This window comes from Vespula vulgaris, chromosome 5, assembly GCF_905475345.1.
Source record: "Vespula vulgaris chromosome 5, iyVesVulg1.1, whole genome shotgun sequence".
NCBI lineage: Eukaryota > Metazoa > Arthropoda > Insecta > Hymenoptera > Vespidae > Vespula > Vespula vulgaris.
This window is the reverse complement of record NC_066590.1, coordinates 2,460,001-2,486,805: the sequence shown is the minus strand read 5'-3', so window position 1 is coordinate 2,486,805 and position 26,805 is coordinate 2,460,001. Positions and strand designations below refer to the sequence as shown.

General features: G+C 33.9%; 1 protein-coding gene across 2 annotated transcripts in view; it reads left to right on the top strand.

Moving 5' to 3' along the window:
- Positions 1 to 26,805, top strand: part of LOC127064232 (homeobox protein 9) — a 67,224-nt gene that overhangs the window by 37,482 nt on the left and 2,937 nt on the right. The window contains exon 3 of one of the 2 annotated variants that reach the window (XM_050994998.1): positions 18,982 to 19,210. In XM_050994998.1, the coding sequence (XP_050850955.1) occupies positions 18,982 to 19,210 (229 nt within the window). Of the gene's footprint in view, positions 1 to 18,978; positions 19,211 to 26,805 lie in introns of both variants that reach the window. The other variant, XM_050994997.1, reaches the window with a different exon arrangement.

Sequence of the window (26,805 nt, the reverse complement as noted above, 5' to 3'; positions counted from 1 at the left end):
CATTCGCGTACTTTACTTTAATATTTATTCTATTATATACGATGTTATATAAATTAGATCGTTGAACGTCTTGCAACGTTTAATATAGTGTTCAGAACACTCGATCGTCTAATTTTTATTTGATATCCGACGAAAGATATATAAATCCTCGATTGCGACTGAATATTACGTAAAACTTCAAAGATCATAATACTTTCCTTTCGGAAAATAATAATTATTATCGTCGATTATTCTACAATGATAGATAGACTCACATATATACATGCACAGTAGTTACAATTCAGGAACGTAACGACACGACACTATTGAAACTTTTTTCTTTTTTTACTATCTAACGTAGTAGGTAAGTAACTCTGTAAGTACTGTACACATTACCGGTAATAATACTTTAATTACTTTTAAAGATGGCGTAGGATAAAACGATCATGCTTACCTCCGTTCGTTGCGCTTTGAAATTAAAAGAAACAAAAAGAACGAGAAAAGAAAAGGGAAACGAACAAATTAGAAAAAGAAACAGAAAGATTATTGGCTGGTATTTGTTATTGAGTTGGTAGGTGTATAATAAAAAAAAAAAGAAAAAAATCTTTGTTTCTTTTGTTTTTTTTTTTTGAATCAATGTTCACTTTTTATAATAAAATATCGATAGGTGATATTATTCTTCAGTATTATCACCGATTAATTTTTAATTAATTAACTTTGAGAAAAAAACTATTCGCAAATATAACAATAATAATATCTGTCAGTAATTGATATAGATATACGATCGATATTTATAATAAGATGGAATACGCAATACATAGTCTAAATCTCGACATTCAATTAATTATATTGCACCAATTAAACTTATAATATCTATTGAAATTTTATTATGAATATTTATTTATGAAAATATTCGTTATATAGAGCAACCCGTACACACAAACACACGCAAATATTTATTGATCGTTTATTTAACGAAATACTTATAATTAATTAATAAAAAATATCGATCAAACGAATAGAAAGAAAAATTATTATGGGAGAAAAGTAAAGGAACAAAAATCTGATGTATGGTCGATCGTTATGCAATTAACTCGTCACTTTTCTCGCGTATGAAATCTTAGATGACAGTGAACGATAAGCCACACGAAAGAAAAACAGAGAGAAAGAGAGAAAGAGAGGGAGATAAAGAGAATAACGATAGCAACGGTAGCCGTAGGCTTTTGAAATTTCTCGCAGCAATATACCATGAAAAGGAAAAAGAAGAAGAAGCAAAAGAAGAAGAAGAAGAAGAAGAAGAAGAAGAAGAAGAAGAAGAAGAAGAAGTAGAAGAAGTAGAAGAAGAAGTAGAGGGTTGAGAAGGGCCGCTCGTGCTAAGCTAACGCTTTTGCTACACAACGACTGTTATATCTGTCTCTGTTGATTTCAAGAGACCGGGAAAACGTTTCTTGGTATTCTCGTAATTTCAACTTGTAACTTTCCTTAAGCTATATTATTAGCTCTAGGCGAGCATTTCATTTTTCGGATCACGCTTAACGGAAAATATATAGGTAGGTACTACATACGTATATATGTAAGTACTTACTTACATACCTATTGAAGAGAGAGAGAGAGAGAGAGAGAGAGAGAGAGAGAGAGAGAGAGAGAGAGAGAGAGAGAGAGTGAGAGGAAAAATAGAGAGATGGGGCGATTGACCTGAACGAGAGTGCACAATTAGACGTTGTCATGTTTCGTTCGATATATATATATACATATATATATATATATATCTGTAGTTTTTTTTCTTTTCTTTTCTTTTTCTAATTTTTCTTTAATTTTATTCGACTTTATACTTTATACTTAATCATTACACTTCGCATAGGTATCATAAGTTAGAAAAAACAAGAAATAACGTTTTCTATAAGATGTACTTGTTGTTATTTTGTAGAGTTAATCGAAAGTCCCTAGATGGTAAAAAATAGTTCATTGACGAACTCAATGTTTACCTAGATGATTTTAAATATATTCATCTTTTTACGCGATACAATCAATTTCGTTAATTTTCGTGTGTTTTGCGATTTGAGAAACGAAATTAATTTTGAAAAGTCTCGGAAAGGAGTCTGCCGATCGATTTTTAAAACGATTTAAGAACTTTTCGAATCATCATACGTCTGTGTACGTATAATTGTACCAATCAAATGTATCTACAAATAATATTACAAGGTTGTAATTTATATAATATATATAATTTCTTCGTGGACGCGAGAGAGAAAGAGAACAAAGCAAAGAAAAACAAACTGTATTAACAATGGGTTACAAAATTCTTGCCACTTTAACAAATTAAAAGTATTCATTTATTTCAATCGATAAATCGATATTCTCTTTCGTAGATGGTCGTTTTTTTTTTATCTTTTTTATGTTCAAGTTCTTTTACGTAGATTCTTTTCTTTTCTCTCTCTCCCTCTCTCTTTTTTATTTTTTTTTCTTTAACGTTCGCGTCATTTCGATCAACGACATGGTATGGTTACCGTAGATGAGATAGATAATTAAAGATCAGAAAACGATAAACTTTATAAGGGACGATAAAAATGGCAACTAAAATTGGCAGAGGCATATGTCGATAAATTGTAATTATCGGAACGAAGTATTCGTCGTTCGATTAATGGATGGATGATTAGTTATATACTATTCTATGGTTGGACGTGATATACTAAGGGTATACGATTAAATCGTTCGCGTAATTACTCGAAATATTAGCTCTAACGGAAGGGATATGAGGTGTTTAAGTCTACGTGAAATCTTCGACTAAATCCTCGTGCTTTACTTACCTGTTTGATACCTTAATGGTCTAGTATATATACGTATATATGTATATATATATATATGAGTGTCTATGTATCGGTTCATTACCGGTTAATAGGGTGTAAACGTGACCGAGCTTTCTCACAGGTTTTCTAACGTTTCTCCTAACTCGAAAGGGAGTATGCCAATGCAATTACAAATGGAATTCGTTTATATCCATGGTAAAGAAGAGATAAAGCAAGATACAAAGAAAGAAAGAAAGAAAGAGAGAGAGAGAAAGAGAAATGGAGATCGTTCATAAAATATCATAAAAGAATTGTGAAATCGGTCCTACTCTCTACCCCTCTCTCACTACGAATAAAATAAGGTAAAGTAAGGTAAAGTAAGGCAAGCTACCTAACGATTAAGAATTATTCAATTTCTCTGTAGAATCCTCATATAGTCAATCTAGAACGTCACGTAAATGATCTCCATAGATGCGGTAGATCTCAAGGTAGGAGTATTATAATACCGTAAGAGGTAGAGGTAGAGGTAGAGGTTGAGGTAGATGGCAACGGTGACGGTGGGTACGTTGTTGTTTGTAGGTGCAGCTGGGTTGTCCTAGAAACGATAATTATTCAAACCAGTATTACGTGGTAATTAATCTGGAGGCAGATTAGCAACGGAGCAAACGGCAGGCCGCTACCGTCGCCACCATCACCACCATCACCAACCAACACTGACATCAACAGCGCCCTTGTCTCTACCTACACCTAAACCTACACCTACACCTACACCTAAACCTACACCTAAACCTACACGTACACCTACACCTACACCTACACCTACACTTCCATCTCCATCTCCGTCTCCGAGCGTTGGTGCGTTGACTGATCGAGTTAGCGTTGAGTTAGGGATTTCGCTGCTCGAGGTTGGCAGCCCCCGTAAAGGTCGACTACGCTCGTCCATCATCACCCACCCACGCCTATATCCAACCATCCCCTCTCACCCCTGTCCGCACCCCACCCACCACATCTAACAGTAGGTTCGCGAACCACCGGCATCACCGAGCATCCTCCAGGGCGTAGACTAGAAAGCCGGAGAGTTACATAATTAACGTGACTTCAGTTTAATTTTCCTCGAGACAATTAGTACACCGTAGGTTCTATTCTATAGGAGGTATGCCTGACACAACTGGGTATAAGTAAGATACACTTACAATTAGTCTCTATCTCTCCCTCTTTCTTTCTTTCTTTCTCTTTCTCCTTTTCTCTCTCTCTCTTTTTATTTTGTTCTATCTCTCTTTTCGTCTCTCTTGTTCTTGCTTTCTCTTTCTTTCTGATCCGGGGTTGATTGATCCTCGTCGACTCAAGGTCAACCTATTTATTTATTCGTTCGTTCGTTTATTTATTTTTTTCTTTGTGTTTTTTTTTTTTATTTATTCTTGTTTCTTTTCTTCTTTTTTCTTTCATTTCTCCGCAAACACTATCCAACGAGCATACGAGTCTTGCAAGATTTCGTGACGGTTATGGTATAATGATCCGTAAAAAAAAAGGAAGGAAAAGAAATATGTCGATGAGTATTTTGGTCATGCGAAGTATGTATGATACTTATACGTACTATGTGCATATATATATTTATTTATATACATACATATGTATATATAATCCTTTCATTTATTTTCTAATGTAAGCAAATAGGTAAGCACTTACTTATGTGTTCTACGCAGTAGATGTAATTGTAACCATCTACCAACGCGTTTACCGAAGGTGAGAGTTTCAAAAAAGAAGAAGATAAAAAAAACAAAAAAAAAGGAAGAAGAAGAAAAAGAAGACGAATAAATCGCGAGACATAAAATATACCTACTTACGAGACTTTGACGCGGGTAGTTCGATCGATCGTCGTCGATTTGCGATTTCGGAGACCTGAATAAAAAAAAGAAAAAGAGAAAAAGGAAAAAAAAAGAAAAAGAAACAGAAAGTATCGTTCGCCAATATATTCGTGCGATAAATCGGATAGGGGTTGCGTGTAAAATTCCTACCCTCTCTCTCTCTCTCTCTCTCTCTCTCTCTCTCTCTCTCTCTCTCTCTCTGTTTCTCTCGTAGAAATTCTCTAGGGGGTTGAAAAGGAAAAACGTCGGCGTGAGCTTGCTCGTGAGCTATCTTTTTTATTTATCTATTTTTTTTCTTTTATTTCTATTTATTCATTTTTTCTTTTTTTATTTATCTGTTCTCTTTTTCGAGCGTGGCCTCGAACGATCGAAAATGATGTTGGGTTGCGAAGGATCGCTTTCGAAGGTACTCTATCCCTTTTTTTCTTTTCTTTTTTTTTTTTTTAAGAACATATACATATATGGTATGGGTACGTGCGTATCCGTATATGTGTAAGAGAGAGAAAAAGGAAGAAAAAGTAAAACCGCCGATCATCTTCGAATCGAGGCAGGAAAAACGATAGGATTTAACATTTTCTCTTCTCCTTTCCCTATACACGTCAAACTGAATTTGTTTCGACCCTGGTATCCATCCGAAACCCGTCATAACGGTTGCGATTGATTCGAGGTGCCTGCACGGTTGCGTTTCTCGATATATACGATGCAGATTCGATTCGACCTTTTACCGTAAATCCCGTTAACCCCTCGTGGGACACAAGGAAAAAGATCGTGATAAGATAGGTAAAAAAGTAGATACGTATACCAAATATACACACACACACACACACACACACACACACATATATATGTATATAAGGAATATATAACTTCTGTAAATGGAGAGTTTATTATATAAAGATACGAGATAAAAAATCATAATATAATAAATTAGTTTCTGTTAGATGTTGGTAAAAGAAATTTTGTAAGAGATGTAGTATTTTTTATGTTTGATTAGAGGATAAGATTAACATCGTCGAATGTGAAGCTTTCGTTCTATTTATTTCAATCATATATTGATGGTTATTTATGTTTAGATCGGCATAGATCAAAGTTCGCTGTTTCATTTTCTATGCTTCATTTTCATTTTTATCCTCTTCTTTTTTTTCTACTTGTCTCCTTTATTGTTTTCTCTTTTTACGTTTCTTTTTTTTTTATAATCTTTATTTTCTTTTTTTTTTATTTATTTCTTTCCGAACATCTAGTCGATACGATTCGATTATTTTTTCATTCAACCTTTGAACCTTTACGTAAACGTGAACCTTCTCGCCAATATCCTCTATGCACGCTTTATCTTATTACATAAATTATTTATTTATTTCTCTCTCTCACTCTATATATATATATATAAATATATTTTATATACGAGGATTGGATCCTTACTTATTGTAAGGAAATGCAAAATGATATAAAAAAAAGGAAGATTAATAAATCGTTCGTTATTTTTCTTTTTTTGTTTTTTATTTTATTCTTTTCTTCTTCTTTATCTTTCTCTCTCTCTCTCTCTCTCTCTTTTTCTTCTGAACGAAGTAGCACAAGGAGGTAGAGAAAGAAAATGTTTGCGAATGTGAACGAACGAGAAAAACTTGGTTGGTTCGGTAAATAAACGTGCAAGTACCGTAACACGCGGATGCTGTGCGGTTTATACGATATACGTTTAGAATATATACGATGGCGCACCACACCCGAGCGACGAGGGGTGGCGAGAGGGGGACCATGGGCAAGAGGAATGGTGGGTGGGGGTTTACTAAGCATAAATAATGCAACGAATTCAGTCATATTTAAAGTGGGATAAGAAGACGAGCGTGCGTGAGCGCACGCGTATCTTATTCTCTCTCTCTCTCTCTCTTTCTCTTTATCTCTGTTGGATCCCTAGCGAAATGATACCCACTTTATCCTGTGCGAGATTATCTTCTCGCTTCGTGTCTCTCCTTGGTGTAGAACTATTAATTGCTAAGTAAAAATGTCGAGAGGATGCATTAGACCTCTCTTAGACTTACCCTGTGTAACTTTGGATGAAATACCTTAGTCCGTTGAGAGATTAAACGGCGTGCTAATTTTCTTTCGCGATAATTTGTGATTCGAAATTTGTTCTCCTCGTATCTTCTTCTTACTTACCTATTCGACGGAGAATCTTCCTTTTTTAATGCCGAGAAAATTGTTTAAATGGATTATTTCTTTATGTGTGCGTGTATTCGTTTTATATATATATATACATGTATACATTTTTTTTGTAACTTCTCTTTATTTTTTATTTCTTTATCTACCTTTTTCTTTCCTTTTTTTTACATAAATTAATAGATAGAATAATTTTTTTTTTTTTCTCTTTTCAGAAATTCGAATTTTCTCGCGAACCTTTTAAACATTTAACAGAGAATTTTCTTGTAGACAAAGAAAAAGAATTTTAAACAAAATACGTATATATATATATATTTGTTTTATTTGCACGTGTATAGAAATAGATCAGCAATCTTAATCTTAAATATCTGAGAGAAAAAAGAAAATATCCCTTCGAATTTTTTTTTACTTACATTCGACAGATAATTCTCTTACCAATTATACGCGTCCATGTGCAATTTCTTTTCGTTCACTTTATTTTTTTTTTTTTTTTTCATTTATAGATATCAGATAAATCATAGAATCATCGATCAAGAAAAACGTTCATTAATTTCTTTTTTACGAAACGTCGTCGGTCGATTTTTTCTTCCTTTCTTTCTCTCTTTCTTTCTTTTTTCTTTTTTTCTTTGTCTCTCTAAATAATTTCGACGAGAAATATCCCATTGAGAGTTACCGCGTGTTCGTAAGGGGATAAAGACACGTGGGAGTTTGCTTAATTTTATGCGATTTTTTATCGACGCCTCGTAATATCGATAATGTAAGCTGCCACCGATGGCGATAGCGATGGCAATGGCGGCACCACCACCACCACCACCATCACTATCACCATCACCAACACCATCACCAACACCAATACCAACACTAACACCACCATTACTATCGTCTTCATCGGTGGCACGAGGTTTTACCTCTCGCCCCGTTCCACTTTGACTTTTCTCGATGGGGTTGGTAACGGGTGGTTTATATCAAGTTATAGAGTTTGAGAAATGATCGGTAGTTTAGAGTTTTCGTATCATTTTTCCTCTCTCACTTTCTTTCTCTCTCTTTCTCTCACTCTGTCACTCTCTCATTTTCCTACTCTCTCACTCTTTCGCACACGCACACATACTCCTCACACTCTTTCATTTTAATTCGAATAGAAAGAAAATAATTTGAATATTTTATTATAAAAGCAAAAGATGAGAATTTAATTTTTCCTTTTTTCTTTCTTCTCCTTTTTTTTTTTCTTTTCTTTTTTTTTTCTTTTTTTGTCAAATAATTCTCATGGACATTCATTAACGTTTCATTTTCTTTTTATAAATTTTCATTAACGAAACCGCAATGGAATTATTTTCATATATAATTTATTTTCCTTCGATCATTTCTATGTATTTAGTTAAACGATCGTCGTGATCGTTGTCTTTTTCTCTTTTAACGCGTCATAATCTTACATACATACATACATATATACGTAACATTGATACACTCACTTGAATGAGAAAGAAGAAGGAAAAAAAGAAAAAATAAGAAAAGATCGAAACGTCGTAGTGTAGAAAATCGAAAATCGATGGAGAAATCCCTTCCGCGTTACAAGCTCATGACGAATCAGCATGAACAACTTTCTGTGACTTTCCCAATACTTATCGTTTCGTTAGTAAGCGACCGATAATATCGTCGAGGCTTAATAAAAAAAAAAAAAAAAAAAAATGTATATATATATATATGAGAAAAAGGAAACCAATAAGTTAGACTCGCTTTTACAGCCACCCTTTTAAGTAATTTTCGCGATTGGAAACTTCATAGGTATGTCGCATTCCTAGAAACGTTTAGTTTTCATTTCCCTGGTTAAGTAGTAGTAGCGAAGCACCACAGAGCTCCTATTACAGTAACAACAGCGTAGTTATACTCTTGCAAGTAGTCTCTCTCGTAGCACCTATATATTTATATCTACGCACACACACGTACACACACACACACACACATATATATATACGATTATACTTGTAAGTAGAAGAGTATAATATATCTATATGATTTTAAGTGCACTTCTTCTAGCCGCAATTCCAAGAAAGGCTTCAATAATAATAGTAAAATCGTTCGATCCTATTTTAGACAGAAAACCCGTTTTGTGTGATCTCTCCTCGTAACATAGTTCTTTTTTCTCTCTGATAATAGAGATATATATCGGGAGTACAGGTATATGTATATCTGTAAGTTGGTAAAATAGAAAGAGGATATGCATGTACCAAAAAATATCTAGATAAGTCTAAAAGTGGGTCTAAGTGATTCTTGAAATTTTATTATTATTTTTGTCTTGTTTCTTTTTTTTTCTTTCCATTTCTTCTTCTTCTTCTTCTTCTTTTTTTTTTTTGGTTTTACTTTTTTTCTTTTTTCTTTGGGAACTTGTCGATCTACTACGAGCTTAGATCTTGTGCTCTTATAAAAGTTGATTGATTAATATCAATTGAGAACTCTTGAGCGATCTGTGCGTCTAAGAAATTATGGCCACGAGTGTAAACAAATTTTCACGAAAGAGAATACTTTAATAAAAATATACATATCGTTTCAATTCGATTGGATCTTTATTCTAGTTTATTAGAATGTTACCGAAACAAATCTTGATCAATTTAAACCGATTATCTAAGTTTCCAATGGAAAACTCGAATGGGAGCCACGTGGTGTTTGAATATTCTCGGAGAGAATTTGTGGAATAATGAGAAAAGAAAAAGAAAAAGAAAACGAAAAAGAAAAAAAGGAAAATAAAGACGAAGGCGCCAGTGGGAACGTAAGAAAAGAGAGAATTAAAGCAGAGAAGAATATGAGTGAGAGAGAGAGAGAGAGAGAGAAAGAGAGAAAGAAAGAGAACGTGCGAAAAAGAAGAACGTCGAAAGATGGCGGTCGTCTTGGATGGGGGTTGGCTAGCTCGAGGGTAATTTTATAGAACGAAATATGCTTTCTACGAATCCGTTTAGGCCTGTTCAACTGTTTCTCTCGAAACGTTGAAATTACATTGGTCGTTGCGTCTGTAGTTGTATAATACATACATACGTACGTACATACGTATGTCTATATATACATATACATACATACATACATGTATATATATATATATGATAAAAGAAACACATCTTTATTCATGAAGCTAAAATATATTGTACGTAATGGCAAATTATATTTTAGAGATTATTGAAAACAGGTATAAAAAGAAAGAGAGAGAGAGAGACATTTATATATATATATATAAATGGTTAAGGTTTCTTTTAACTCGTTTCTAAGAACGTTCCTTCCGAAGTATCGTCCAAATAGAAGGAAATTCAGGATTCTTTTTTCTTTTCGACGAAAAAAAAAAGAAAAAGAAATAGAAAAAGAAAAAAAGGAAGAAGAAAAAGAGTTCAAAGTTAATGTCTAGAATCTCGTCTTAACAAGTACAATTCGCTTAACTTCGCTATCGTTCGCCGGTACCAAAGAATCCGCGCTTGGTGTCTACAGAAAACAATTTACTTTGAAGGCCGCAAAGTCTATTAGCTTGGTTGGTTGGAACGTGCTCGGTAAAATAATGACTTTCTCTGACGAGTCCTCGGTGTCACAGTGGTGCCAGGGCAACCAGTAAGTTGCATCATCGGATGACTCGAAACTGACTCATTCTCTCTCTTTTTCTCGGTCGTGCCACGGGATACCCGGCCAAAGATTATGTCTCAAGCTCACTGGGTCATCGAAGTTAAAACCGCGAAGATTCTTTATCTTTCAAATCTTTTCCCCCTATTTTTATATACCGTCTAACTATAATTACCAACGTTATTATGCTTCTGCAATATTTTCCTTTCTTACGATTAGATTTGAAAAGAAGAATATATCGTTTATATCGATACGTTTCTTCTAAGGTTTACATAAATAGTTAACTACTGTTCGAATGTTATTATTTTTCTTATATTATTACTTGCAAAATAATTGCACCGATAAAAGGATCGGAGAAAAATGAATTTGCCAGCGAAACGTCTCTTCTTTTTTTTTTCTCCGAAAGAAGAAGTGTTCTTACTATGACTTTTATGTCGATTCTCGTTTAAAAGAAGAGGTAAAGGAAAAGTAAAAAAGGTAAAGGAAAATTAAAAAATTGACAATGAGAGCAGAGCTCGTTGTGTATGTTATGATTTTGTTGCGACATTGGAACGCAACGTTTCAAGTGTTTACGCTTGTCGTTTAAATCCATCACGAGAAGCGGCGCACGTTTTCGTTGTCGACGAAAGATAGGAGGTATGTAGGTACTAGAGATATGTAGGTAGGTTGGTAACTAAGCAGGTAGGTAGGTAGGTAGGTAGGTATGTATATGCGATAATTAGTTTACATCGCGGTCACAACTAACTCCGTTCTAACTCTGACATAATAATATGCAGCTTGTGCCGATCTTGAATTTATGTAGAACGGCTCGTTCGTTGTGGCGATTACGTTATCTCGCGAGCAACAAACGACGATAGTCCATTTCTATTGTAAGCTCTAATAGGTAGGTACTTAGTTATCTAACCTATGGTGCGATACTTACACCACCATGTAAAAGATGAAAAGATTTAAATTAAATAAAAAAAAAAAAAAGACAACTGAGATTTATCAATAATGCGATCATTGTAAACGATTTATTGTTTTGCGAAGGTAGAAGAAAAAATAAAAAAAAAAAAAATTAAAAAGTAAAAAAATACGAAATAAAAAGAAGAATAAAAAGACATTAAGAACTATTATAAATCATGTTTCGCGTCATTAAACAAGACTTATTCGTAATGACGTAATCTTATTCGGTTAGAAAGAAAGAAACAGAGAGAGAGAATGAGCGAATGAATGAATGAATCATTTTCCATCCCTTCGAATAATTTTCTCGGTCCGTCGACTTTAAGAAGAATATTTTTATTTTACGATATAACCGTCGAAAACCTCGATAACGTTACCGGTACGATATATTGGAAATAAATTCTTAAGAAAAACCGGACGAAACTTTGCACAGCTCGCGTATTCGAGCCGAGCGTAACGAACACCTCCGCACGCGAGCTATACTTTTTATTTATGTCGGCCATTTTGCGGACGCCAGTACGCGACCGTTTGCCATTTTGTTTTTACGAGCAACCTATCCCCGGGACATCGTCGTTTATAGTAGACGTACATCGCGACTGTATCCATTTCTTCTTTACCACCCCCTTCACCCTCTTTAACTCGCTCAATATTTATTAATACCGCATACAAATATACGAATACTTTTTTTATCCACTTTATCCGCCATTTTATTTAATTTTCTTCGCTCGCCATAATGAACTCCTTTTAAACGCAGAATATTACCTGGTAATATTTGAAACATCTAAGAAATTTTTCCTTCCGAACTCTCATTCCTATCTCGTCATTCGAAACCGTCGTACCCACCATCTTCGTTTCATCCCTTTCGAATGGAACGACGAACGACGCACCGGTTATGTTTTATTCATCTACTCGATTCGCCGATCTGTCCTGATTACGATTTAAAGACGGCTTGGAAACTCTCCTATGGTACCCTCCATTTTGCTCTTACTCGATTCTTATCCCGTCTACCACTTTCCTGCTCCTTCTTCTCATCCTCCTTTTCCTTCTATTCGTCCTCCTCATCTTTCTCTTCTTCCTCAAGCTTTTCCTCCTCCAACACCACCTCCACCTTACCACCTTCCCAGAAAACCCGTCTGTCCCTCGTTTCACAGTCGTTTCGACTTTCACTCAACGGAGTTTTGTAAATGCATGTATCTTTTAAGGGTAGTTAAAGTAACCAGGGATAAAGGACGAAGGAAGTTCAGCAATACTGGTGATGGTGGTAGTGACGGTGGTAGTGCTAATGGCCTGTTAAGAGGTTACTGAAGGTGTCCGAATTTTACGATGCCAATTTTAATTTGGTTAAAACTAAAAATATCGTGAAAATAGATATTGTACGTACTGCATACATATTATGTCTGTCTGTTCCTGTGTGTGTGTGTGTGTGTGTGTGTGTGTGTGTGTGTAAAATATAAATAAAAAATATATATATATAAATTTTGAACAAAGATTCATTTGTTATATCAAACAAGAATATATAAAATTAATAATAAAAATTAATATAACAAATATAATACGAATGGAATATAAAATGAGTATAAAAATATATGAGTTCAATATAACCAAGAAATTTTTATTACAAAGTTTAATATTACCGTCATCTTTGTAAAAATAGTTGGACCAAGAAGGATCTTTTAACCCCTTTTGATATTTTAACCGAAAGCGCCTAATATATACGATAACGAGCTTCTCCAAGCCGAAGTCACTTAGCCATGGTAGAAGTTTCGGCTTCGACTAGAATATCGTTAGACACGCTAACGACTAACACAGAGAGGCTGGTCTAACTTCACCTCTCTCTCTCTCTCTCTTTCTTCTCTCCCTCTCTTTCTCTTTCTTCGAAAATCTATTAACAATCACGAAAAGATCATTGGTTTACACCATTAAGACTTTTCTTCTTGATAATTTTACATTCGCTAAAGAAATTCGTCGATCTCATATAAAAAGATCTTAATCATTGAAATAAGATTATATCTACGTAATAATTTTATTGTTTTACGTATATGCATAACGTGCGTGCGTGTGTGTGTGTATGATTTTACGGTATAACTTAACAATTTTAATGTCATTTTTATTTATAATCGTATATACCAAGTATAGATATATCTAAGTAATTTATTTAGAATTGCGATCGATCGAAAAAGATAGGCATAATATATATGTATGTATTTATGTATGTATATATTTATGTATGTATGTATGTATGTATTTACGTATGTATGCATCGTGCCGACAGTGAGAGACGCGCTATCGGCCTCGCTTGAATGCGAGATTAGAAAACGATCCGAGTTCGATCAGTTGTTAATTAATGACCATCGATCTCGTTATTATCGGAATCCTGTGATCAACAACGTAGAACTAATTGATATCTTGATCTATCGTATTACTTTTATATCCTTTAAATATTTATTCGATTACAAGATCGCTTTCTTTGCATTGTTTAATTTTGTTTCTCCTATCTTTCTTCTTTTATATATTTGTTTTTCTTTTCTTGAAAAAGTGAATACGAAAAAATCTTATTTTCATTCTAGATCATCGATATTATTAATATTGGATCATCCGTTATCGTAATCAATTACATTTAACATTTCGTTGAAATCAAAGGAAATACATTTCAAGGTTGCATCATATCTTTGTATTATTTATTCGATTAAATCGTTCGATTTCTTGATATTATACTTGATCTAATTCTTTCTTTATTTCTTCCTTCTTTTTTTTTTTACAAAAATTCATATGAAAAAAATTATTTTTTTCATCCTAAAGATAGATCATCGATATAATTGACTAAAAAATTTTCTTTCTTTTTCTTTTCTCTATTTTTCTATTTCCCTATCGTATCAATAATTATCCGATCGAAGGATCGCTCAATTGTAAAATATATATTATAAAATATATTCTAGCAGAAGGAAGAAGATAAAGAAAGTAATAAGAAAAAATAATATCGATCCTTGGATATACTTTCATGATTAATTAATTTCGTTCGAATCACTATGCTTTCACCATTCACAATCACGATCGTATGTGAGGATCGGGCTTAAACCGAGAATAGAGAGGGAGATAGTTATTTATAGATTCGAAAGAGAATGATCGAGAATAATATAGAATACTAGATTTCGATCGGTCACGAATTCTATGCAGTAAGAGGATTTATTTCTGGAATAGGGATTGGTGAACTTACTTATCAAATATTACCTAAGGTAAAGAAGGAGGGGTATAGAGTGGAGAGAGGAGAGAGGAGGGGAGGGGCCGAGAGGTAACGGGGATAGGTAAAGGGTGAACGGTGTCAAGGGGGTGGTTGAAAGAGGGACGGATAATGGGGGTAATATTCAGCCGATGGCCGTTTACCCTTTAACGATCATTCCTGTTGGTTACGGTCGAAGTTGTAGAGGAAGATGGAGGAGGATAGAGGGTGGAAAGAGATGAGGAGGATGAGAATGAAAAGGAGGAATGAAGAGAAGGAGGAGGAGGAGTTGTTATGCGTCAAATTTAATTTTCCAAGAAATTTTCCGCACCGTAGGTGCAGCTTATTCTCTCTCTCTCTCTTTCTCTTTCTCTCTCTCTCTCTCTCTCTCTCTCTCTCTCTCTCTCTTGCTCGTTATCGGTCTCGTTAATCTCGAAATTGCATTTCCATTATCCTGCTACTTGGGCACAGATCTCTATCGACGTCTATCATATGAAAATAATCGGTCATAAACGAGACAGTTAATGGTTGGAGAAGAATAAATGATATATATATATATATATATATATATATATATATATATATATATATATATAAGGATAATTCATTCATGATTTTATATTTGATTTTATATGATTTTATATATATATACATATATATATTATATATATATATAGATTCATTGAATAGTATTGTTTTAATCTTATCATTAACTAATACTCTCGCTGTTATATTAGGTACATATACGTCTCTGCCTAACCATAAATTGTATTCTATAAAAATACGATTATCGATATTGGAAATACTATTTTATCATGGTAACCATAAAATTTCAATACCAGTTTGGTTCTATTTCTAAAATACATCGTCGATTTCTCAATGCCTATCTCTAAATATATGTAGGTACTTAGGAAGGTAGTAGAGTACTGTCTGCATACTCTATTCGTATGTATAACTATATATTACATAGATATCTTTATATACGTACGTATAACGAAGGATATTTGAACGGTCTCAAGAGGAGAGACATATTCGCGTCTTTACATCTTGGAAGCTTCTCTTAGTACAGCTCGGCTATGTAAACCTTAGAAGGATGCACGCGATCCTTCGATCGAGACGAAGAAGACGAAGAAGACGAAGAAGAAGAAGAAGAAGAAGAAGAAGAAGAATAAGAGAACTAGCTATGCCGACGTAATGAGAGACTTCGTGCCGAAGGAAAATGAGTCCCTTTTATCGAGTACGTACTCGTATTAAACGTGTGGGTAGAAAAGAGAGATAGAAGGTCTCTAGAAAGGTGCGTCAACCAAAATGATTCTTTGTACTCTTCGCGGTACAGGAGACACGATCGAATGAAATCTCGATCACATTATTCGATCGGTACAAAGGATATAATATATACATATATATATATTTTTTATATGTATTTTTATATATGGTTTTTTTCCTTTTATTATATATATGTATATTTTTTTTATATATGTATTTTTATATGTATATATACTCTCTAGTAAATTTTTCTCTCTTCTTCTTTTTTTTTTACTTTTAATATATATGTATATATATATATATATTTATATATATATATATATTTCTTCAATTTTTTTCTCTTTTGTTTCTTTTTCTTTTTTCTATACGTATCAAGAATTTTATCGAGATGACTCTTTCAACGGACGATTCTTCTTTTGCCTTCATAATTTTAAGTCGAACCATCGAACCATAATCGTTTATTATAGTTGTATCTCATTACGAATGGTAATACGTATGTTCTTATTGGATTAAAAGCGGTTTTAGATCCAGACGTTCGCGCGCCGTTACCACTTATCGAAGATAAGCTGCTTAATGATCTCGATAAAGAGGTGCGCGTAGGTACATCGAGAAGAAAGAAATAGAGAAAGAAAGATTAAGATTATTTCCCATGGAAAAGAAAAAAGAAGATGGACATTGTTTCGCTTATATAGCGAAAAAAAAAAGAATAGAAAAAAGAAATAAAAAATATTAGCAAAAGAAAGTTAACGTTCGAAAGTTAACTCTCGAGTACGATGTCGGCGATAATTAAAATCAAATATACAAATAAATTTTCATAAGTTGATTGCGTTAATAGTATTACTGGAAAATTCACTTAACACGATCGTCTCTTCTCGATCGTATTATTACCATCTCGAGATCGAGTATCAATTTTTATACCGACACCTACCTAATCGAATTGAATAGCTAACAGAAGTAAGTAAGTACTCACCTCTCTACTATACTGTCGAGTTATCGAATTACTTTATCGAGTTTTACGTATTCTTCTTAATACATACGATATATATATATATATATAATACTATTACACTTAGAAGAAAATTCTTACAATGATTTTACAGTGATTGTTTAACATAATTTCACGAGTTTTATTCTTCCTGAGATATATGAGGAAATAATTATCGAAAGATAATTAGATATTGTTGAAAGATATTTATATTCGTTTGATACTTATTTCATTGAATCGTTTTGAACAATCTTAAAACGTTTAAAAAAAGTCTTAAAACGTGTTCATTAATTTTATATACTTATCTCGCTACTGTTTCTTCATTCCCATGTAAATTCGAGTAAAAAATTTTAAATATATCCTTCCTTCGGGTTTATTCTCCTTTTATTCAAGGGTTTTAAGAAAAGATCGACCTCTCGTACACTCGACGGAGATACCATAACAAAAAGAAAGAAAATGATAGACCGTGGAAGGCCACCGCAAAGTCGTTCTCGTCGTGCGCATCTTTGTCCTCGTAAATACGTGACTAAAGATACTCTGACGATGATTGTCAGGTACTCCTCGAACTCACGGATGGCTTAACTCCTGCGGTTTCGTAGCCTTTACAGAATATTTTTATTCTATCTTTATCTATTTATCTATCTATCTATCTATGTAGTTGTTTTTGTCTTTTTTATTAAGCCGAAAAAATTTTTATTCTACGATACGACCAATCAATCAAATCAATTAGGTCCTATTTTAACTTAATTAATACGATCAATCGTTACATATGATAATAATAATAATAATTATTATTATAAATTTATTAAGTACAATAACGTATTTCTCGAATTAATTTCGTCCATCGTTTTTCGCTTCGTTGGATGATTAAGAAGAAAATAAATAAAGAGAGAATAGAATTCTTCTTTCATTCTTTTTTTCCAACCTAATACAAGCAATATCAATGTAGTATATACAATAATTAAATATATTAATTTATTCGTCAATCAATCGCACACACATATATAATAGTTATAAATTAATTAAATACGTATAAAAGTAAACACATTTAAATAATTCCATTCGTTCATATTTCGTATGATAATTAAAAGAAAATCTTAAGTAATAATAATAATCGTAATGATCGAGATATCGAGTTATCGAAAATGTCTCGAAAAAAAGAAAAAAAAGAAAGAAAGAAAGAAAGAAAGAAAGAAAGAAAGAAAGAAAAAGAAAAAACAAATGGTCGATCGAACGATCTATTTGCGATCGGTGCTCTTCGTGTAACGAGATTAGTATAAATTATTCTCTCTCTCTCTCTCTCTCTCTCTCTCTCTCTTTCTCTCTCCTTCTGTTAAAGACAGTTCTCGATGGACTATTTAAATAGTCGAAGATAAACAGGATATCTCGTGCTAAGCGGAACGGATATAATATACATATGTATAATATAATATATTGGCTATTCTCGATATAATAGTGCGTGCGATAATTGCCTCGGATAGGTGGCATTTCGATAACGAGTGCGCAAACGAGTTCCCTGTTGCGATTTACACGGTTACTTTCGCATAAGTGCCCTCCTTTCCCTCCCCTCTAAAACCCTCCTCCCTCCCGATAAAAATTTATTTCGATTCCTGTTCGTATCTTTTGCTGCCGACTTCTCTTGCTAGTGTGTAATGGAACTGGTGCAAACGATATCGGATTAACGGTTATTTTATTAATGTCTTTACGGCAAATCAAACGCACCTGTTAGCAAATACAAGTGAGATTCCACCGAGCTCCACGATTCCTATGAGCTTCGATTTAAATCGATTTAAATTATCGATTTTTATTCTTATTTTTGTTAAGCAATAAGAATAAAATGGGAGATATTTTTTTCTCGATAATTGATAACGTGATCGAATCACTAAAGGTAGATTGATTCGTTATTTAAAAAAAAAAAATAGATATATATTCCGTATCTCTTTATTCTATTAAATTATATAGGTAATAAAAGAAACATACACACGTGTGTATCTTTTACGTATATATCGTACTTGAAAATTATACATATCTATATACAAAATTAACTCTCTCTCTCTCTTTATCTTCGCATATATATATATATATATATATATATATATATATATTTACTTACACATAATATACATTTATACACAGTAAACATTCGAAAGGTCCTTATCGATGTCCTTTTATTTTTGTTCGGTCGAAAAGCAGTAGCTGGAGCATTTCCAAGAAGAATCGGTCATCCCTATCAAAACAGGACACCACCTAAGAGGAAGAAACCAAGAACGAGCTTCACAAGGATACAGATCGCCGAGTTGGAGAAACGTTTTCATAAACAGAAGTATCTCGCGTCGGCCGAGAGAGCGGCCTTAGCCAAGTCCTTGAAGATGACGGATGCGCAAGTGAAAACATGGTTCCAAAATAGACGAACGAAATGGCGGTAAGTCGACGAATTTTCATTTTATAAATACAGATACATCTATGTATGTACGTATGTATGTATTAACGGGAATAATCCATTTTTATTTTTTCTTTTTCTTTTTTTTTTTTTTTAACATTGACCGTCTCTTCCTTGTCTCCTAACTTTTTCTCGACCCTTATCTTCGTTATTTTTTCGACGAAAACCGAGATTGAAAGCCGAACAACGATATAATATAATTATATTGGATACATTTTATCTTTGGAGAATAACCAAATCTTTGGAAAATAATAAGTGTGTTGTATGAATAATATGTGTGTATATATGAGTGTGTATATGTGTATAGGAATATATAAAGATGTTATCTTTAACAAAGAGACACGATCGATATCAATCGTAAACATAACAATTTTCGAAGATTTAATAAAGGACGATAATAACAAAAGCTGTTTAATGTGAGTTTAACTATCGGAGAGTACGCATCGTCGAAGTTTTGTAAAGAAAGGTAAAATCGTAAATCGTCGTATATTACAACGATACTTGATTCAACTATATATATTATAAGATTATATTTAATATATATTATTAATATAGATTATATTGAATTCATTACTTTCTTTTTTATTTATTTAATTATTTTTTTTCTATTAGATGATCATAGCAATTTACATATTACATATTACTACGTACTTACGTATTTACATATACCACATACATTAATTTCTCTGTTTAAATTCGTAATAATTATTAATACATACATCGAAGTGTGTTTCTTATCAAATAATCCGATCGTGTAATCGAGAAGAGAACACCTGATCGTACCTGCTACGTATTAGAATGCAAACCATATATACTACATATATATATATATATATATATATATATATATATATATATATATATCTACACATACGCGTCAGTAACATCACTTAAAATGGCCGAATTTAACGAGGCATAGTTTCGTTCGAGCAAAAGAAATCGAGAGAAATGGAAGAATTGGAAAAGAAAACGCGTGCTCGATGCCACCATCGGAATTTTAATAGCAACCGAACGGTTTGTGTTAAAGCGAGAAAGAGAAAAGAAGCAGATCTTTATTTCTCTTTCTCTTACGCATACACACGATACAAACATACACACGATACATACGAACACACACACATATATATATATACATACATATATAGATATATACACACACATATATATACATATATATGTATATACGTTTCTCTCAAGAGCGCATTGGGAGTCGAACTGTATGGAGTCTCTTCAAGATAAGGAAGGACGAAAACACGTCATTTAGATAAAAGGGGCCCCGTTCGTGGCGCGGTCTTTCGATAATACAACTCAGGGGCGTCTCGACGGCGAGACGAGCACGGCGACATTCTCCACCATCGCCATCACCATCACCATCACCAGCTTCACCAGCTCCAACAATTCCACAAGCTCCATCAGTTTCACCACCACCAATATCACTACCACTACCATCGCCATCATAAACATCATCACTAATACCAACGTAATCTTTCTTATTCTTTGCTCTCCTTCTTCCAACTCACCTGCCACCGCAGAGTGAATTTCTAAAAGCTGCTATCCTCCCTCTATCGTTCTTTACCTCTTTTGGCCCTTCTACGAAAAAACTTATATGTATTGGTAACTACCTAAGCATACATGTATGTACGTAGATAAATAGGTACATACATATATATATATATATGTATGTTTCACACAAACACATATATATATATATGTGATAAAGCGGTAAACTCATGGATAGGTCTGACCGAGGAAGGATTCAAGTGATAACAGAAACGAGACCGAGCTGAAAGAATTGGAAATTCCTTCTTGGGAAATGGACCTCGAGTTATCCTTTGTGTTATCCTGTTTTTTCTTATTCTTTTCTTTTTCCTCCTCCTCACCTTCCTTTTTCTTTTCTTTTTTTTTTTTTTTTTTGTCTAACTTATATCTATCCTATAAATAGTTCGTGGAAAATCGATTGGGTCTTTAATATTTCTTTCTCTTTTTTTTTTTTTTTTGTTTAAAACGTCTTTCTTGTTGGTTCCTGGAATAATATTCCATCGCGTCGTGCATATGCATAGATTCTTTCTTTTTTTACTTCGTTTCCTTTTTTTTTTTCTTTTTTCTTTTGATAGAAACGCGAGAACGAAATAAAAGTTCAATAATAATCAACGACGTGTTTAATTTCGTCTCATTTATATCGCATCCTGTTCACATAGAGATGTTACTTTCTAATTAAGTCTCGCGACTCAGATTTACATACATACATACATACATACATACATGCGTTCTCTAGTAGAGATAAATAACCAGTTAAATAGAAAATGTTCATTGAAAACGATCGTTAAACGATATTACGTTTGATACGTCGCAAGTTAAAAGGTTGAGAAGCTTTTTGGAAAAGGTTTAAAAAAGAAAATCATTAGAGAAAGAAGGAACAAAAAGTAAAAAAAAAGAAAATGAAAAAGAAAAGAAATAAAGAAAAGGCGTCGCGAGAGGGTGTTTTCAGAGAGACGATATCCGCCACGGAGTGAATCCGTGTTACGAATCTAGCTCAAAGTCTCGGTGGTAGTCCAAGCGAGCAGCAGCTGCGTTTAAAGTAACAAGATGACTGTAGGCAGAGACGAGATAACTCGGTCTCAATAATTCAGCTACCTAACAGCTTAGCCTTGTCCCGTACATAATGTAGTCCGCACCCTCCCGTCGCGTTCTCTCATCCACCACCACCACCACCACCACCACCACCACCACCACCACCACCACTACTAGCACTACTGCAGCAACAGTAGTAGCAGTAGCAGCAGTAGTAGCAGTAGTACCACCACCATCACTTTCAGTAACCAGCATCAGAAACATCGGCAAGAGGAGTAGAAGCGTACCACCCCCTGCTTTGACTGCCAACCATCACCTCTTTCCCCGTCTCACCGTCACCAGGGAGGGGTGCTAACCCTCCTCGAAATCCTCCCACTCTTATCCCGTCAGCCCTCTCTTTCTACCGGCAACCAGCCATCCGACGGGCTCTTCCCTCTCAGCACAAACTTCTTGGCTTTTAAACTGTCAAACGACTCGAATCCGACGCCTGGAAATCGGACTTCGATATCTCTAACCTTCCTCTCTCTTTCTATCTCTATGTCTGTCTCTATCTATCTCACTCACTCGGGTACACCGATTCGACTCGTTTAAAGATTCATCGACTTCTGTGTACGAGAACGCCTACTGGTAACCGTTCGAACACGATCACCAAAGCTATGTCGGATATATCTACTATATATCTACTATATCGTTCGACGTCCTGCCTACGTTAGGTATATATTCTCTTTCAACCGGTTCTCTCTTTCTCTCTCTCTCTCTCTCTCTCTTTCTTTCTCTCTCTCTTTCTCTCTTTCTCGTCTATGCGAAAACGATCGAAGCAAAGCGTACATCGCTCTGGATGATCGAGCACGGAAAATGATTTGTAACTTCGATCCGTCCGAGATATTATTGGTACATACACAGGTATATCGCGATATTCTCGAGTCATCGTGAATCTTCTATGTAAATACGCGATGTCTTCTCTTCGTGATAAAGATTATCTTTTAACCAGAATTATCTCTTCTCTTTCTTTCTCTTCCCGATACTTACATCTTGTTTATATATACATATATGTTTGTCTGTGTACTTTTTGTTTTCTTCTTTTTTCTCTCTTGTTTTCTATTTATTTATCTATTTTTTCTCGATTTTTTTATTTTCCTTTTTCTTTTTTTTTTTTTTTTTTATAAATCTCGAACTAGATATCATTTTACTATGAAAGATTTAACAGCGATCGTTACTCGAAGAGATAGCAAATCGTTTCTATAGATCGTAATCGCGCTTAGGTATATTATAACGGTATATTCCGAACGATTTCTTCTCCTTTATTATCGATCGTATGTAAGACAATCGACCGTAATATTTTAAGATTTTTTACAAGCGGAAATCGAACGGATAACGAGACCATTATATTTTTATTTAATGGATCGACGATTTACGCGGTTGAAATTCTTCGAATCTACAACTACATCTGTATCTTTGTAACAAAAAAAAAAAAATAAAAAACAAAGAAAGAAAAAGAGAGAGAGAGAAGATCTAAATTGAAATTAGTTAGTTATCGATCATTCTCGATCGAGCTAGTGTCAAACGATCGGTGTTTGAAGAAACTGTTTTTATTAATACAAATCAAAGAACAAGTTAAACTACTTAATCCAAAGGGTTACTTCCTCTCCATCTTGTTTTTTTCTTTTTTTTTCGAATCATTATCATAACTAGAACGAGACGACGACAACAACGACGACGACGACGACGACGACAAGTTCTTAAACTGTAATCGCGTGTTAGTTTATATGAGATTAGCATTAGAGATTAGTTATGTCTATAGAAAGAAAGCATCAAACAAGATGAAATCAAACGAATTTACATTCAAATAGTTCGGTCGTTCTTTAATAAGGGTAAAGGAATCTTCTATATCTATTTGTTAGTGTTAGATCAATAGATATTTTACATACATATATACTTATATATGTGTGTGTATAGGTATTAATATGTATTAATCGTTGTTTTAATCAGTTTCGTCGTTCGACATGCGGAAGAACGAATTAAAAAAGGAATTAGATATGTATTATGTATTAGGATTGATAAGAAAATACATGCGTGCGTACGTTCGTGTATGTGTGTGTGTATTTGTGTGTGTGTTTGTGTGTTTTATGTCGTCTTCGACGGAGGAGGAAGTTGATCTTGGTCGACCGCACGCACGATCGGCGACGGAACGTTAATGGAGTCAGTTTCTTGTCGCAAAGAGAATAAAGATGGACGTTTTATATCGAATCGATATTATTTCGATCAAATCTTGTGGTAACGATCGGACGGACGTGCATCCGTTCGTTCATATCATATAAATTCTACGGTTAAATTTTTTGTAACTTGTACAAAATCATACAACTAATAACATTGTATTGTATCGAGTCACACGTATATTCTATTACATTATACTCGATTTTCAAATGCTTCTTTTTGTCTTGTCTTTTTTCTTTGTTTTAAATCCAAAAGAGTATTATACGATCGGTATGTAATAGAATTGTATTGGTATAATTATCGATAATTAAATATTACACGATAATTTGATTATACTGTACTACTATCTAATAGTATGGTATGGAATATATATTACTAAGAGTACGGTTATAGTACAGTATAATTATAACACGATGATATTAGAATCGATAATAGATATAATTTAATAAATATACTAACACAATTATATCACATATATTTATATTTAATTAACAATTATACGAATATGAATAAAAGAACATTCGTGAGACAATATTTCAAGGCAAAACTTTTTAAGAAGAAGCAATTATCTACATCCGTATTTTATATTATTTATATTATCTTAGGAGAATGAAGAAAATTATTTCAGAATAAAATAAATGTATCGATGGTAAAAAAATCGTTACGGACGAGTTCATAAATTTCTATTAATTCATATTAATGATACATTAACTTGATCGTTGATTAGAAGAGAAAATTTCGATGAGCAAAATCCGCGTTTACATTTGACTTCTATAACAATGAGAGTAATGCGTCCCAGGTTGCAGGAAAATACACGGTTGTTGTATCATCGAGTCGAATGGGGAAAGGGGGTGGTGAAGGTGGGGGTGAGATCGGATAGGGTGAAATGGGGTGAGTTGAGGTGAGGCAGGAGGGTCAGAGTCGAAGTCGAACCGAACATTCGCCAGTGTGTAGATACTGCTACACACATTGGGGCTGCAAAATGTAATCGGCACGGCGCCCTCAATTATTAATTGCTAACCGCGTTAATTACTTGCACGGGCGTAGGAGCAGCTGTCACTGGCGCAACGGCGTAACCGCAATGGATTTGCCGATCTACGATCTAATTCGCGTTAATCATAGCCAGTATTCCCGGGGAACTGTGCGAGAACATAGAGAGAATTCTCGTTAATGGATAAATTCGTCAACGTTTATCGTTTAAAAGGATAACGGTTCGGAACCTGTCGATATTTTTGACATTTTAAACGATATGCCGATATAATAAATCTAATATAAAACTGTCGTTTATATATATATATATATATATGTATGTATATATGTATGTATGTATGTATGTATGTATGTATGTATATATGTATGTATGTATCTTTCATTTTCGGTCTGTATATAAGATCGGGTTGATCCAGAAATGGTTTCTTTTTTCTTTCTTCCCTATTTTTCTTTCTTTTTCTTTCTCTCTTTTTTTTTTTTTTTTATTAAATATTAGAACAAACAGAACATCGTGAAATTTTAAGTCCGATCTTATCGATCTTATGAATTAAAAGTTATTATCGATAGGTATTAAATATTTGAAAAACAAATCATTTGTAATATATATTAAATATTAAAAATATATAATATATATATTTACAATATATATCAAATCATGTATAATACGATTTGATTATATGATTTTTGAGAGAGAGAGGTGAGAGAGAGAGAGGGGAATAAGCAGAGGAAAAAAGAGAGAGAGAGAGAGAGAGAGACTCTCGAAATTCGAGAAAGAGAGAGAAGTAAATTATTACGACATCGCGTGAGAGAAAGAGACTTGGGATCTCGTTACGTCTATCGGAGAAGATCACAGGAAGTTGGAGGCGACAGGGACAGACTGGTGGAGGAAGAAGAGGAGGAGGGATCTTGGGTTCGAGGAGAAAAAAGAAAGAGAAAGGGAACAAGAGAACAAAAAAGGAAGGAAAAAGAGAAAGAAAAAATAAAAGAGAACGACGACACAGAGGAAGGGAGGATAAAAAGTAAGAGATAGTTTTGTGATCATCGAGTCGCTCGAATCACGTTATAATACATACTGGTCGGGAGCCACCAGACTTTTTTCTTGTTAATTTTTTATTTTTATTTTCTATTTTTTTTGTTTTCAATGTGATTAACGTACGCATCTTGAAGAGAACCTTTAATTTTCTCAAAAAAAAAAAAAGAAACAAATAAAAAAAACAGAAATTTTATTCCAAGTAATTTAACTTCGCTGTTGTCGTCGCGGCAATCGAATTAGGATCGAAGCGATACAGTGATTTTTGAAATAAAATTATATAAAAGGGATATATGCAATAAAATTTGATTAATAAAAGTGCGAAATGTCGAGAGAAAGAGAAAGAAAAACAGAGAGAGAGAGAGAGAGAGAGAAAGTTTAAATAAGTGTAAGATAGGATCGGTATCTTGGATAAGAACAAAGGTAGGTACAACGAAATCGTTTAATTACCAAAGACCGAAGATTAACTCTAATGGAACGACTGTGTTTCGTTCGTAGCTCGTGTTAGAGTGCTCGCTACCCTGATTGGTCGGGTTATCTTAGCCGGCGCCTACCGGACGGGAGTATAACTTTCGGAGTTTAATTGTTGCCGATCCTTTATCAGTACTCTCTCTCTTTCTCTGTCTCTCTTTCTCTCTCTGTCTCTCTCTTGAACGTACAAGAGGAGAACGGATCTTGGCGATAAGCAAACTTGGCCAAAATGGATTGGTATTTTGTCCATTGGCTAAGGGGAAGATTACTATGGAATCTTTTCGTCGAAAACGATCGGTAT